General features: G+C 56.0%; 2 protein-coding genes across 3 annotated transcripts; both read left to right on the top strand.

Annotated features, from left to right (window-relative positions):
• The first annotated feature begins 1,180 nt into the window (after positions 1–1,180).
• LOC149916214 (coiled-coil domain-containing protein 81-like) lies at positions 1,181–9,906 on the top strand. The gene is made up of 10 exons (XM_090148558.1): positions 1,181–3,145; positions 3,994–4,122; positions 5,836–6,091; positions 6,233–6,737; positions 6,821–7,286; positions 7,800–7,861; positions 8,416–8,569; positions 8,821–9,077; positions 9,412–9,482; positions 9,834–9,906. Exons 5-10 carry the CDS (start codon positions 7,208–7,210, stop codon positions 9,892–9,894), a joined length of 684 nt encoding a protein of 227 aa, XP_090004684.1. The 5' UTR covers positions 1,181–3,145; positions 3,994–4,122; positions 5,836–6,091; positions 6,233–6,737; positions 6,821–7,207; the 3' UTR covers positions 9,895–9,906.
• Positions 9,845–12,902, top strand: LOC149916213 (uncharacterized). 2 transcript variants are annotated; one of them, XM_090148557.1, is made up of 7 exons: positions 9,845–9,912; positions 10,035–10,146; positions 10,512–10,635; positions 11,209–11,346; positions 11,666–11,808; positions 12,013–12,138; positions 12,248–12,902. In XM_090148557.1, the coding sequence occupies exons 1-7, from the start codon at positions 9,903–9,905 to the stop codon at positions 12,366–12,368; spliced, it is 774 nt and encodes a 257-aa protein (XP_090004683.1). In that variant the 5' UTR covers positions 9,845–9,902; the 3' UTR covers positions 12,369–12,902. The 2 variants fall into 2 exon arrangements, with proteins under 2 accessions (XP_090004683.1, XP_090004682.1); XM_090148556.1 differs by lacking the exon at positions 9,845–9,912 and having other exon boundaries at positions 10,125–10,635.
• The last annotated feature ends 1,416 nt before the right edge of the window (positions 12,903–14,318 follow it).

The raw sequence follows: 14,318 nt of genomic DNA, 5'->3' as shown, positions 1-14,318 counted from the left end.
CAGCCGAGGCCCCGGAAGCGGAGCGGGCGCACGACGGCAGGCATCGCGAGGGCAGCCGGGCTGGGGCCATGGGAACGCGCGCGGTGATGTCGCAATGACGGCGCGCCCGCGGACAGAAAGGACCCCGCGCGGAGCGCCCGCCCCGTTCGGCGCACCGACCAATGGCAGAGCGGAGGAGGCGGGGCCGAGCGCGGGCTCTCCGCCAATGGCGGCTGCGGACGCGGGGCCGCCGCCATGGTGATGCCGATGGCGCCGGCGGGATGGAGGAGCCGCGGGGCTCCGTGCGGGGAAAGCGGCGCTCCGCCGCCCCGCCGCCGCCCTCGGGGACGCCGCGCGGTCGGGGGAAGGCGGCGCGGGGGCACCGCCGCCGGCCCCGTCCGTCCCCCGTCAGAATCCGGCTGTCCTCGGAGGGGGAACCGAGCCGTCCTCCGTCGTTGCGGCGAGGCGCTGCCGGGCTGCGAGAAGCGGCGGCTGACCGCGAGAGGCGGGACCCGCCCGGTGTCCGGGAGCGGCTCCTGGCTGAGCCGGGCAGCCCCGGAAGAGAGGGAGCGATCGCGCGGATCGAGGCGCGTTCGAGCCCGGCACGGAGTCCGGCCCAGCGGAGTCCGCTTCTCGCTCGGCTCCAGTCATCGGCAGCGCTGTGCTGAGCTGCTACCCCGCAGCTGCAGTCTCCAAGCGCCGTTTTCCATCTGATGCCGTGGAGACGGCGCGCCCTCCCTCATTGCAGCGCGTAAAGCCGCCCCCCCGGCGACAGCGCATGCGTGATGGCGTCCCCGTGGCGACAGCGCCTCAGCGCGTGCGCCGCGCCGTCCCCGCTGGGTGACGTCACCAGCCCCGCGACCCGAGGAGGAGGCGGCCGTGCGGAAGTGGGGCGGCGCACCCCGGGGCTCCGAGCGCCGCCTCAGCTTCTACAGGTGGGTGTTCGGGGGGGGCACCGGGGCGGGGCCGGGGTTAAGGGGGCTGGGGGCCACGTGCCGCTCTGCGTTGGCCCCGCGGGGTCTCTGTGGCGCTCGGGGCTTCCGCTCGGCGGGGGCAGCTGCCCTGTGTCTCCCCGCCTCCCCCGCCCCGTGTATTTCACTGCCCTCCTCCCCTCCCCCCGCCACTGGTCGCCCACAACCTCCCCCGTCGCTCTGTGTGACCCCCGGGGTTGCGCCTCCCCTCCCCTTTTTCCCCCTTTCAGTTCCCCCATTCTGATCACTGTAGTCCTCTTCATCATCATCAAATCATCAAATCACCAAGGTTGGAAAAGACCTTCAAGATCATCCAGTCCAACCATCCACCTACCACCAATATTTCCCCACTAAACCATGTCCCTCAGTACGACATCTAAATGTTTTCTGAACACCTCCTGGGAAGGTGACTCCACCATCTCTTTGGGCAGCCCATTTCAGCATCTAACCACACCTTTGAAGAAGAAATTTTTCCTAATGTCCAATCTGAATCTTCCTGGCACAACTTGAGGCCATAAACACACAACCTGCTGTTAATACTTTTCCTAATGCCCTGACAATACTGAATGAGAAACACATCAACCTCCTGCTAGATATCTCCGAATCAAGTCAGTAGAACAACAGAGAAAGTAGGAGATGCTAACATCTGAGGAAAAAATACTGAGAAGGGGAAGTAAAACAAGAAGAAGGCAATGAAGTGGCAGGTGGGTTGTCCCTCCATACCTCTGCTGGTCCTTCACTAAAATTCTTTTCTGAGGGCAGGGCTTTCTTCTCACTGCAATTTCTTGCTTCCTGCAGCCCTTCCCTAAGGCAACAGACACATTCCTGCCAGCTGCATTAATAACTTCCACCTTGTGACACTGAAAACAGTGGGGAACTGTTTAAAAGCATCCTGTCTTGTACAGATACATACAGAAGCAGCAATTACAGTAACAAGAGGAATAATAACGACAAGAAAAAGCACAAGGTGGAAAAAGTCTGTGAAGAAAGTGTGGGCGAAAGCATTTTTTCAGGTTCCTTGCACGAAATATTCCCAAGCAACAGACACTGTGAAGTGGGAGAAATCCAGAACTTCTACAGCATTTTGTCTGAATGCCCTCACAAAGAGAAAGGAGCGGGCTTCAAGACAGGTATCAGGATTTGGCCAATAATAAAACATACCTTTAGTTTTAAATGTGTTCCTTAACCCATTGTGTTACTTTGGCTCTATCTGAAGGGTTGAAAACTAAGTGCTTTTTTCTCTGCTTGTAATCCATTTCCTGTGGGTTGTTACCACCTATCTGTCTGGCAGGAACTACCCAGTTACCCCGTTGATCAAACCTTACCTTTGGATGTCATCCAAAATTACTTAACAGAAAAGAATCCAACTGGCATATCTACTATGAGGAGAATGAGCAACATTTCCTTGAAGAATTTACTCAAAGTAGGCGTGCGTATTATGTGCCAAGAAAAGAAGGAAATTTGATGCTAGCATCAGTTGATGAACATTAGCATATATTCTTTATATGGTACATGCTGAAGGCAATGCTGGAAAAAAAAAATATGAAGAAAAATCATTGTTTTAAGGTCTTCCTGCCTCAATTTAGGGAAAGAAAATGGCAAGTTCTTCAATGGAAAGGCTTTTTTGTTGTTTTGTTTGTTTGTTTGTTTTCCATGAAGAATGGAAGTACTTCAAGAGATGAGGGTTTTATTGTCAATGTCTAAACAAAACATTTGCATTGAATTCAAAATCTGTATGTTTCAGCGTGTCCAACACAGCCAAAATATTTTGCTTAGAGAAGGCAGGCATGTGTTACTATTTTCAATGCGTTTCATGTTTAAAAAAAAAAAAAAAAGTCAATAATGAAGCATTCACTCTGTTGATCCAGTTCTCACTGAGTCATTAAGGGCAGGGAACAGAAGAGACAGAAGGATATGAGACATCTTTGAACGCAGCGTATACAGCGGACTACTGAGAAATTCAAACCCAAACGTCTAGACTAAGTGGAAAAACTTGAAGGAAAAGAAAATAAAAACAACACACAAAAACACAACTTGGAACGAAGTCAAAAAACCAGGATGAAATGAAACAAACTCCATCTCCCCTCATGGAGATGTTTTGATGCAGTTTGGCAGACCAGCTATATGCTCACTTCCTGCTCCCAGGCCAGCTGTGAAGATTGCTCTCTGAATTATGGACTCACAGAATCGTTAAGGTAGGAAAAGGCCATGAATATCATCTGGTTCAACCGTAGACCTCTGGAAGGTTTCCTCCCAGACCACCACCCCCTTCCTTCAGGGGACAGGTGCCATGGTTTATTTTAGTGGGCAGCACCTCCTCAACTTAAGTTCCCTTGCCTTCAGTTCTCTTGCCCCTCTGCAAACACAGCAGCATGCCCCTAAAAATAAACAAACAAATAAATAAATAATCCTGTGGTTTTGACACCTGTCCTCAAATTCCATGTCTGCTTTGACAGAATTACATTTTTTTAGAGGAGTACTTGGCCTGTGATTTTCAGTTAGTTCTGTCAAGCAGTGCACAGACCTTGGTCTCTGTAAAATGGGGCTCTCAGATAGGGTGAGCAAAGCTCACATGAGGGGAAATCACTAAGGGCAGGCTTGTCAGCAGGTTTGAATCTATCCCCTGAACAAAAAGAAGTGAAAAAACAAATTTGGCATCTCGGAGCCCAAACTGGCAGGCCTGATCTGAAATGACATTGCAGTTTTCATTAGCTAGTAGGAGCTGATTTCTTTCCTCCTTATCCAACACGACCTTGAAACATACCTTAAGCTTAAGTAGGTTGTTGTAGTCTTCAGGGGCCTATACTAGCTTTCCACTAATGGAAACTAAGTTTTGAACTCCAGGGGATGAAATGAGGTGAACAAAATTGTCTATCTATCTAGTCACAGCTGTAAGATTTAAGGCATATGAAATAAAAAATGGGGCAAAAGGGACACCAAGAACCGGTTTGAACTTTAAGGTAGTAGAATATGTATAGGGCTGGAGCTGAAGAAGTAGCTTAAATAAGAGTCTTGTTTCTTGTTTTTGGCTTTTGTGGTTCAGCAGGGTGCAAGGATGACAAATATTTAATACCAGACCACTTCTGCCACAAAGCATGGCCATGGCTACAGAGGCTGGATGATGTCAAAGGATACAGAACAGCAGTCGTGTGATTATCCAGTGCATCACGTGGTAAGTAGGGGAGCTAATATGACTCTGACACCAATTCTTAGTCTACAGGCTTTTGTAGGATGGTATTCCTTAGCAGTATCTCTCACCTGGGGGTAAAGGGAAGGAGACCAAACATCCTCGGACAACCACATGCAATTTCTCACCATCATCAAAAAAGTAACCTGCTGTCAGTCATCTGGCTTGCTCCCTTCTGAGGTTACAACCCTTCAACAAAAGCAATTCAACAACAGACCACTCATAAACTCACGGTCAACAAAAATAGTTCTTTTTTTCTATTGCTGGAAGAGCTGCAGCAGTTTCAGTCTCCCGATGAGCTATACCACTGCAGCACTTCTTTGGGCTTGAGTTAGTGGTGCACCACTTTAACTTAGTAGGCTTAGTAAAATACAGAAGGTACTTCACCTTTTTACTGAGAGGGAGGGCAGGAGAGGCAAAAATTGCTACTTCTTGCAAACTACCCTCAGTTTGCAGTATCCCAATGCTCTGTATGAAAGCCTAAAACCACAAAGAAAATGACTATATCTTTAAATATTAGCAATGCAATTTCCTTTCTTCTATTCTTGTGAATTCCAACTGCTTTCCTGATGTTTGCACTTACCAAGTAGACAACCCAGTGATTACTTTCTGTGATCAAACCTGGCAGCTGTGAACTCAAAAGGGCAGGCTGGAACGAAAGCAACACAGCAATGCTGGAGAAAAGAACAGCGTGGCTTCACGTGGTGATGGAGCTTTGTTTCCTATCTCCTCTGAAATTCTGCTCTTTCACATACCCTGCTATTGTACAGCAAGAGGAAAAAAACAATCAGTGAAAGGGTTGAGTTTGTAGGAGACATGAGCTCCACTTGAAGAGCCATGAGACGTTGGCTGGTATGCTGGTTCAAGGGTATGCTGGTAACTCGTAAACTGAGAAGCCTCCAAGTAAACACTCAGTGTGTCAATAAAAGGCTTGGTGGAGGGCAGAGAAATGTGCTGCTCCTTAAGGCGTGGTGCCCCCATGAACGGATGCACACGGTGTCCATCTCTGCTCTGCATTTAACGCAGGGCCCATGTCCCAGCCCACGTCCCAGCCACGGATCGCGTCCCGACCCATGCCTCGAAGGACTACATCGCAGTGCTCGCCCTATACGCGGGACCAGCTGCTGAGCCCAGATCCCCCAGCGGGGGCAAGGGGCTGCTCAGTAGGGCTGCCCTTTATGCTCTCACCCCCTCGGGCCCCTCCTGCGAGTCTAGGGGGCGCCGAGCTCGAAGGTCGCTCGATGAGGGCCGGGGGTCGCCGGTCCGGTCCGGTCCGGGGCAACGGAGAGGCGGCGTGAAGGGCCGTCCGCACACCCCGGGAGCTCCCCGACAGCCCGAGCGGCCGCAAACAGGGTTAAGGCCGAGGCGATTTGCGCGTAATCCCCGGCACGGCCCGGGGAAAGGGGCGCGGTGCCGGGTAGGGGCGGTGAAGGGGGAGGGCAGCTCGGCTAGACCCCCGGGAGCCGGGGGAGGGAGCGGAGCCGGTGGGGAGGGAGGACGGGGCCCGGAGGGGGCCGGGGGGAGAAAAGGGAGGAGCGGCAGGGGGTGGAGGGAAGGAAGAGCGGCGTGGGGAAGCGCTACGCGCCCGAGCGGCGGAGGGAGGGAGGGAGAGGAGAAGGCGGCGGTGGAACGCGCTCGGCTCCGTGGGCCGAAGGTGCCCACCCCTCCCCTCTGTGCCTCCCCCGTTTTGACCCCCAGGGTCCACCTGTCTGCCCCCCCCCCGGTCCCAGCATCGGATGCCAGCACCGGGACAACCGCCTGTCCCGAAGTCCACACTGTCACTGTAACCATGGAATCTGGGGCCGTACCAACCCGTCTACCTCGAGAGCCCCATCAGCGTCCTACAGCTCCTGGAGCCTGGTGTCGCTGTCACCCTGGCTGTCCATGACTGTCCCAAGCTGTCCCCCCTGCCATGGTGGCACAACTGCAGCGCGGTGCCATCCTCATTGAAGAGGTGACGAGGAGGGGTACAGGGAGGGGGGCTGGGGACAGTTGGGGGACACGTGGGGTGTGACATGGGGTTGGTGGTGTCACCATCGTTGGGTATCACCTTCACTGGATGCCATTGGGTGTCATCGAGTGTCACTGTCTTCAGGTAACACCGTGACACAGGGTGACCTCGATGTGGAACAGCCGTGATGCAGTGTCCCCATCCCTGGCTGTCACTGTTGTTACCGTCATCCGGTGTCGCCATCACTCGTGTGTCACCATCCCTTGGATGACATTATTCCCTGTGCTGTGATCACCACACAGAGGTAGGCACTGGTGGCCCCGCGTTGTCACCGTGCTGTCTCTGAGCCTCTTGCTGTCCTTTGTCACCCCTCCAGGCCTGCCTACAGCCGGACTCAGTGACACTGGAGCCCTCTGGTGCCCATCATTGTCTGCCACGAGGACGGGGACACACACGGTGGTGAACTCTGTGCCACCACCAGAGGAGACCACATGTGACATCAGCGTGGCACAGCCGTGATGCAGTGTCATCATCGTTGTGCGTCGCCAGCAGCTCACCAGCTTCAGCCTGTATGACACGTGGCAAGTTCTCGTGCCATTTGCCGAGTAAACCACGGTGACTGTCAATAATGATATTTCAACCTCGTGAGGTGTGTGTGTGCCTGTGAACGCACAGGTTTTTGTTTATTAAGCAGACGTGAAACAACTTCTCTTACTAAGCCATTAAAGTTAGGCTTGCGTTCTTTCATAACAGAATTCAGTAAGTTAACTGGAACTCCTCCTGGAAGAGGAGATCTCCTCTCCATGCCAGTGACCCAACAGAGCTCCAGGTGACCCGGGCTGATGTCACAGTGCGATGCGCTGCATCACAAGGAGATCTTCCACAGGGCAGCATCAGTGCCAGCACTTCCCTGCAAGGCCTGGGCGCTGCTGCAGCACTGCTCAGGGGCTCTGTCCTTCTGCGGTCAGGAGTTGGCTCAGGGGCAGCAAGGCTGCACTGGGTGACCTTTGTTGACACGTGGAGGAGCAGGGGCACTTTGCGGAGAATTGTTGGTTGGTTGAGGAGCCTTGTTTGTGGAGGGCATCCTTAGTTCTGAGCTGAGGGCTGTCGGCCAGCGACATGGAAGGCTGCTGGACTGTGAGCCTCAGCTCGGAGCTGGTCTACACGTTCCCAACGCTGCTGGAACTCTCTACCAAAGGTAAGGCTTTCCGGACTCCCTTCCCAAGGCATCGCACGGGGCTGTTAGCTGTCCAAAGCCTCAGCTCCTGCTCTCTGTGCTTGGCTGGGCATGGCTGGGGGCTGCTGCAAGAGCCCTGCCCAAGGGTCCAGCTCTTCTGGGGACCACGTGGCAGCCAGGTCCCAATAGTAGAGCTGCCCAGAGCCCCCAGGTTCCTTTAGGCATGCTCAGTCCCCTGTGATAGGGCAGTCCAAGACCAGGTTTCCCTGGGAGAACACACCTACAGGTGTTTCCGTAGGTTCCTGCTCTGGGAGGAAAGGCATCCTGTGTCCCACAGGTTTCCTATGTCCCCGTTTCCCCTCGGGGCCCTGAATAAGGCTGAAATCAGAGCAAAGCCCAGCTCCGCTAGCCATGGCGGTGCTTTTCTGGGGTGTGTGCATGTGCCTGTATCGATCACTGTCTGTGTGAGGAGCTTGCCAAGCAGTTGTGAAGAGGCTGTCCTGGAGCATGACATGTCTTTTCTTTCCTTTGCAGAGATTGTGGCGGTCTGGGATGCCGTGTCTGATTACATCCTGGAACAGATGAAGCTGGACAAGGTGGGCTGGTATGCTGGTGGCCCTTGCCCGGGAGAGAGGTTCAGTCCCGCCAAGAGTGTGGGCCTCACAGAGCAGTCCCTCCCTGAGCACCACACTGAGCAGCACTCTGAGCCCAAGCCGGGTGCCCAGAGCAGCCTGTTGGCCAACTGGGAGGGAAACCCAAGGCCAGAGCTGCCCTGAGCAAACGTTCGGCACACGCAGGGGCTTTGCTCTGCCCTGTGATCAGAACGGGGAGAGCCAAGGGAGAAATGGGTGGGGGATTTTTTCTGGCCCTATGCCAAGGATGTCCTTGGGAATAAGTCCCAGGCTTAAGCCCTGTGCTGTAAATGCCCGGGCTCTTCTCTAGCCAAAGGATGTTGGGAAATACTATGCGAAGGTGACTGTCTTGCAGGGATCACAGATTTTTCCAAAGCTTTCCAGAGAGCCCCATCTCACCCTGCTGTCCATCAGGAGTGGGGAGGGCGGAGAGCAGTGACCCCATGCTCTTGATGTTTGTGGCTTTTGCCGCCCCTAAAGTACACACTCGTCAGCCTTTCTGTCTTTTCCCCGTGCAGGGAGTCCTGGTTCCGGGGCTCGGGGTCTTTGCTGGGGTCCGAGAGCAATTCCACAGCAAAGAAGAGGCAGTTTCGGTGCTAAGGCCTGTCTTCCAGCTGGACATCGGGGTGCTGTGGCTGCAGGACCTCCAGTCACCCAATGACATCATCCCTGGTGAGAAGGCAGCAGCCACCTTCCCCTTCCTGTCCCACGTCTGGCTGGGTGTGTTATCCCTGCTCTCTGGAAATGGCCGGGAGCAGCAGAGAATTGTCTGCAAAGCTCGGGGTACAGCGTGAGTTCATCCCGAAGGAACCACAGCTCAAGAGCTGTTTCTCCGAAAGACCTTTTCTATGGGATTTGGTCACGATCATGTTGCATGGGAATGTGGCTTGCTGTGGCAGTGAGGCTGTGCCTTCTCCTTGCAGACGATGTCAAGATTGAGTCGCTCAACTACCGGCAGCTCTCGCGAGCCTCCGGCGTCCCGCTGAACGTGGTGCTGCGCTGCGTGCGAGAGAGCGTGCTCTTATACTGTCACCTCCTGAGGAACAGGGAGCCCGTCTCATTTGTCTTTAAGAACATCGGTGTTATGACGTGCCAAGACGACTTCCTCCTCATGAGGTTCTTCTGCAGCTGCATTGCAACGCTGGAAAGCAATGCCACCGTCCTTTCTCTGTTCCGCACTGTAAGTTGAGGAGGTTTTGAGGGTGCGCCATCAGATCACTGCTGGCCAGCCTGGATGTGGCAGGCCAGTCCAATGCTTGTCCCCACGGCTTTCTCCACTGGCAAAGAGATTTCCTGGATCTCTGCCCCTGCAGAAAGCCTGGCAGTGCTCTTGCACAGCCTCTCTATTTGGCCATCCTGCTCCTTCAGAGCAGAACAAAGCTCTGATGTTCACGGAAGAGGCTTTGGTGGAGAGCAGCTTTCTCTTGGCATGGGAGCCAGGCTTGCTTCCTGTCAAGAAGAGCCATGAAAAAATGGCCTTGGCAAGCCTCCAGCAGGTCTGTGTCCCTTTGCAGAGATTTTGGACAGAAGATTCTGCTGACTTCGGGCCAGAGACCACCGCCCATGGGATCCGGGTGTTCCCGAGGTGAGCGCATTTCCTCTGCAGCACTTAGCTGGCCAGGAGACAGGCTTATTTCCCACCTCCTCCTCTGAGACGTGCCCTGCTGGGTCTCCGTGCTCGGCATCCAGTCGGGTAGAAATCCTGGAAAGTCTGGCTCCTGGGAATCATGGTTGTGTTACTGGTGCCCAAGCTGTCCCGATTCTCATCAGAGAGAATGGACTGCACGTGCAGAGGAATTTGGGCTACGTGTGCTGGTTTGGCGTGGCCAGGAAGGAAAAGGATGCCACGCTTTGCATAGCACATAGATAAATACCGCCAACAGCTGCATGGGTAGGAGGTCATCCTTCTTCAAGGGTTGTCACTCTTTGTTTCCAGGTTTCAGCTCACTGTGGAAAAGAGCAGAGCAGAGGTTGCCGCGGAAAGAAAACTGCAGTAGAGCGGAAGATGAGTAGAGGTGAGGGAACGGGTCCCAGCTGTAGGGAGGTGGGCCCTGTCCCGTGCCGGGTGGCTGGATCCAGGTTCACGTGCTGTGTCCGTTGGGCTGCTCTGAAGAACTTCTTTCTGTCTTGGTTCCAGGGGGCTCTGCCGGCAGGCTGCTGCAGAGGCGGAAGACACTTCCCCCCTCCATGCTGCTGCAGCGCAAGCCAAGCTCAAGGCAGAAAGACGTGGCGAAGGAGCCTTCTGCCAGGTGAGAGCCTTGGGTGAAAAGAAGAAGGAGATGCGTGTGCTCGTGTAGGAGTAGCCTCCCCTTTGGAGCTGCCAGCTCTCAGCACCCAGAAAGGCTCCTGACACACGTGTCCCAGTGGGAGCCGTTCTCTCCAGGGATGGCAAGCACGCGGCACAATTGCTCGAGGCAGACACACCAGCTTCATGTTCCACCCTGGCCCCCGATCCCTGGGGGAGCTGAATGCTGATCCCCATTGATGGCAGAAGCTCTTCTCCCTTCAGGGGTCTCTCCGCACTGCACCGGAGCCCATCTTTACAGCTGTGGGAGCACGGGGGGAGACCGAGGTGCCCTGGGCTCCTGCAGACTCCTCTTGTGTCTGTTTGCAGCACGCTCCCGCCATGTGCAGGCAGCTCCCGCAGGACGAAGAAAGCGGGACAGAAGGAAGCATCTACTCCTGCCCAGACCAGCACTGCACTCCCTGCCACAGAGGAGTCTAAGAGGGTGCTGCAGGTACCGGCCCTGCCTTGCTACGGGGACTGTGCTGCTTGAGACTGCACAAATGACAGAATGGTAGAATCATAGAGAAGTTTGGGTTGGAAGGGGCCACTCAGACCACCTAGTTCCAATCCCCTGCTGTAGGCAGGGACACCTGTCTCTAGACCAGGTTGCTCTAAGCCTGACCCAGCCTGGCCTTGAGTGCTTCCACAGGGAGGGAAGCAAAAGCCTCTGTGTGTGCAGTGACCTGGAGCACAGCCCTTGGGGTGCCATCATTTCACATTTCTACCCGCTCCTTCAGCTCCTCTTCAGTAGATGGAGGGTGCTGCACACCTTCCCTATCTTTTCTCGCCTCCTGGCCTGCCACCTGCCACAGCACTCTGATTTTGAGCAGGGGCCATGAGAGTGGAATACGACCTCTGAGCCACGTTTGCTACAAGTTGCGGATCCCGTCCTGCCTTTAGGGCCCCTGGTCTTTCAGGGACAAAACAGTGCTGACCGGCTGCCAGAGGCGAGGAGCAGGAGCGTGGAGCTGAAGGAAAGTCCCAGGGGCTGAGGCTGATCCTGTATGCTGCTGTGTCTCTGCAGGAGCTCCGGGAAGTGTCTGCATTGTGGAAAGAAGTAGACCGCACGTGGCCCATGCACCAGCAGCAAGTAGAGCAAGCACGGGCAGAAAGGGCAGTGTGGGAAGGCTGGAGCGTAGGGGCGGACCAGCGTCCACCCCAGGTACTGTCAGGGATCGAGCCTGCTGGCAACAGCCGCCATCCTCTGAGCCAGGCTGCGAGCTCAGCAGGACTGAGGGGGTGGGGAGTGGGACAGGCGCCGTGCAGCATGGCAGGGGCTGGCCTGCTCCTCCCTGGGAGGAGAGCTTGGCACCTCTCAGGGAGAGCCCTGCAGGGAGAAGGGAAGGGCGGCGGGCAGCCGTGGGCTGGCAGGGCCAAGTCTCCTGCTTGCCGAGGCCTGCTGCAGGGCCCTTGACAGAGGGCTTCTGAGAAACAGCCCCGTGCTCCCAGCCACTTTGCTGACAGCGTCTCCTCTTTGGCAGCTGATGGCCAGGCAGAGCATGCGTGCTCCGCATCCTCCAGCCCAGCCCAGGGGACAGCAAGTGGAGAGGAGGTGGAGGAAGGATGTGGATCCTCTGCCGGGAAGTAAAATGGGAACAGCGACCAAGCTGGCACTGCATGCTGAGTAAGTGTGTGCGGGCTCTGCTGGCTGCCTGAGGCACTCGGGCAGCTGTGACCCTGCAGCTCGGGGACAGGCACGGCCCGGCCAAAAACTCTGGCGGGGTGCAAGGGTGGGGACACGCGGCAGCACGGGGATGCTGGGCTGGGTGAGGGGAGAGGCAGGGGGGCTCAGCAGAGCCCAAGGGATGACTTTCTCCTCCTGCTGCAGCCTCCTTTCCCCACGAGTGGCTCAGGTGCTCCAAAGGTTGGAGCCGCACCTCCATCAGCAAGAGGCTTTTGCCAGCACAGCGGAAAGAAACCGGCAGAAGCTGGAGCTGAAGCGGCAGCTCCCCTGGTGAGCTCCACAGGCAGCAGATCCTGAGAGCCGGGCTGGAGCCCAGCCTGCACTACTTGCCTGCGCTCAGCCCGTAACGCTCCGTGCGCTGTTCTTTTCACCTCCGTAGTGCTCGATGCTCGCGTCGCTCCAGAGGGGAAGGTGCAGCCAACGGTGGTGACCGCGGTGGAGCTCTTGGCAAGGGGGCTGGGAAGCTGTCCAGATTTCCACCTGTGAATGGAAGATCGTAGAATCAAAGACTCATTGAATGGCCTAGGTTGAAAAGGGCATTGAAGGTCGTCTAGTTTCAACCCACCTGCTATGTGCGGGGTCGCCGACCACCAGACCGGGCTGCCCAGAGCCATATCCAGCCTGGCCTAGAACGCCTCCAGGGATGGGGCATCCCCCACCTCTCGGCAAGCTGTTCCAGCACGTCACCACCCTCCGCGGGAAGAACTGCTAACATCTAACCAAATTCTGCCCCCCCTTCCACAGTTTAAAACCATTCCCCCTTGTCCTGTCACTATCCAGCCTCGTCAACGGCCGTTCCCCCTCCACTTTATATCCTCCCTTCAAGAATTGGCCACAATGAGGTCTCCCCGGAGCCTTCTCCTCACCAAACTAAGCAAGCCCAGTTCCCTCCACCTTTCTCAATAGGAGAGGTGCTCCAGCCCTCTGATCATCTTAGTGGCCCTCCTCTGGATTCGATCCAAAGCTCTGCGTCTTTCTTGTACTGGGGCCCCAGCCCTGGACGCAGTACTCCCAATAAAAATAAATTGGCCTTATTTCCAGTCGGTCTGCTGGTGTCGTGTCTGTTGCCATCAACTAATGTGATGGAGCCGTGCTTTGAGAGAGGAGTTTGGGTGGCAACAAGAGCTGCTCCCAAGGCCCGGTAGGCCCATGCTCTCCAAGAGCGGATTCCCAGGACGGCAGCCATCTCTGCTGGCCGTGCACACTTCCTGTGCAGAAGAATTGATGTGTCCCCTCGTATCCCCATAGCTCCCTCCCTGCAACAGAAATGCTGTGACAGAATTCTCTTGCGCCCAGCACCCAGCCTCTGCTGAGCTGAATTCAGCCTGTGTGATACGTGACAAGTTCTTGTGCCAGGGAAGGGAATGGGACAGGGGGGAGATGGGGGAAGGGAAGGGAAGGGAAGGGAAGGGAAGGGAAGGGAAGGGAAGGGAAGGGAAGGGAAGGGAAGGGAAGGGAAGGGAAGGGAAGGGAAGGGAAGGGAAGGGAAGGGAAGGGAAGGGAAGGGAAGGGAAGGGAAGGGAAGGGAAGGGAAGGGAAGGGAAGGGAAGGGAAGGGAAGGACAAAGGGAACAGAAGATGATGGAAAAAACAAAGGATGATGGAAGGGAAGGGAACAGAAGGGGACCGGAGGAATACACTGCAAGGAATGAAAAGAGACTCCTGTTGAGCCCATCGATTGGCACATGACGGCATAACTTGGACATCAGCAACATGACTTGAAAGGCCAGCATCGGGAACGCCTCCTTTGGAGAGAGACTGAGCGGTTTGGGCTTGTTGAGCCTGGAGAAGAGAAGGCTCTGGGGAGACTTTCCGTTCTTTTATCACAGTTCGCACCCGTCCTCCTCCCACCACCCACCTCCCGGGAGCCCGGAACCGATGGCTCGGCCGAACGGTGGCGAGACGTGAGGGTCGGCGGCACCCCCACCCCACCGCCCGGATCCGCCCCGCCCGGTCGGCCTCGGTTCCTTTGTCTTTCCCGCCCTATTTTTTTTTCTTAACCTATTCATCTCCCCCCCGCCCCCTCCCCCATCTCTATCCCCACTCCTTCTCCCCCCCGTCCTCGGTTTTGCTTTCCCCACCCCCATGTGTTTTTTCTTCCCTCCGGTGGGCTAGACCCGATGGCTCGACCGGTCCCCGCACCCCCCGAGCCGACCGCGGACCCACCCCCAGCCCGCCACGCGCATTCTTTCCATTTCTTTCTTCTTTTTTCTTTGGAGGTGCCGGGCCGGGCCGCACCGGGGCTGCGGGTGTGCGAGGATGGACGCGTTCGTCCTCACGCCTGTAGTCGCTCACTCATCTTTCCATCTTTCACCTTCCTCTCTCCCCCCCGCCTTCGAGCGACCGTCTGTCCGCCAGCGAGCTGCCCTCCCGCCGGGAGAGAGGCTCGGGGCGAGCCCGGCGTGCGGACGAATTGAACGAACGAACCACAGACAACCGACCCGGTCGCTC

This window comes from Phasianus colchicus, chromosome 12 (genome assembly GCF_987193195.1).
Source record: "Phasianus colchicus chromosome 12, bPhaCol1.hap1.1, whole genome shotgun sequence".
NCBI lineage: Eukaryota > Metazoa > Chordata > Aves > Galliformes > Phasianidae > Phasianus > Phasianus colchicus.
The sequence above is the reverse complement of the archived record's forward strand: the minus strand, read 5'-3'. Positions and strand labels throughout refer to the sequence as shown.

What these genes read in the sequence shown, in the direction of transcription:
- LOC149916213 (XM_090148556.1), top strand. Translation starts at nt 10,366, where the DNA reads ATGCTGATCCCCATTGATGGCAGAAGCTCTTCTCCCTTCAGGGGTCTC. An exon ending in AGTCTAAGAGGGTGCTGCAG is followed by an intron (nt 10,636 to 11,208) that starts GTACCGGCCCTG and finishes GTGTCTCTGCAG; the next exon opens with GAGCTCCGGGAAGTGTCTGC. An exon ending in AAGCTGGCACTGCATGCTGA is followed by an intron (nt 11,809 to 12,012) that starts GTAAGTGTGTGC and finishes CTCCTGCTGCAG; the next exon opens with CCTCCTTTCCCCACGAGTGG.
- LOC149916214 (XM_090148558.1), top strand. Translation starts at nt 7,208, where the DNA reads ATGGAAGGCTGCTGGACTGTGAGCCTCAGCTCGGAGCTGGTCTACACG. An exon ending in GCTGGAACTCTCTACCAAAG is followed by an intron (nt 7,287 to 7,799) that starts GTAAGGCTTTCC and finishes TTTCCTTTGCAG; the next exon opens with AGATTGTGGCGGTCTGGGAT. An exon ending in TCCTTTCTCTGTTCCGCACT is followed by an intron (nt 9,078 to 9,411) that starts GTAAGTTGAGGA and finishes GTCCCTTTGCAG; the next exon opens with AGATTTTGGACAGAAGATTC.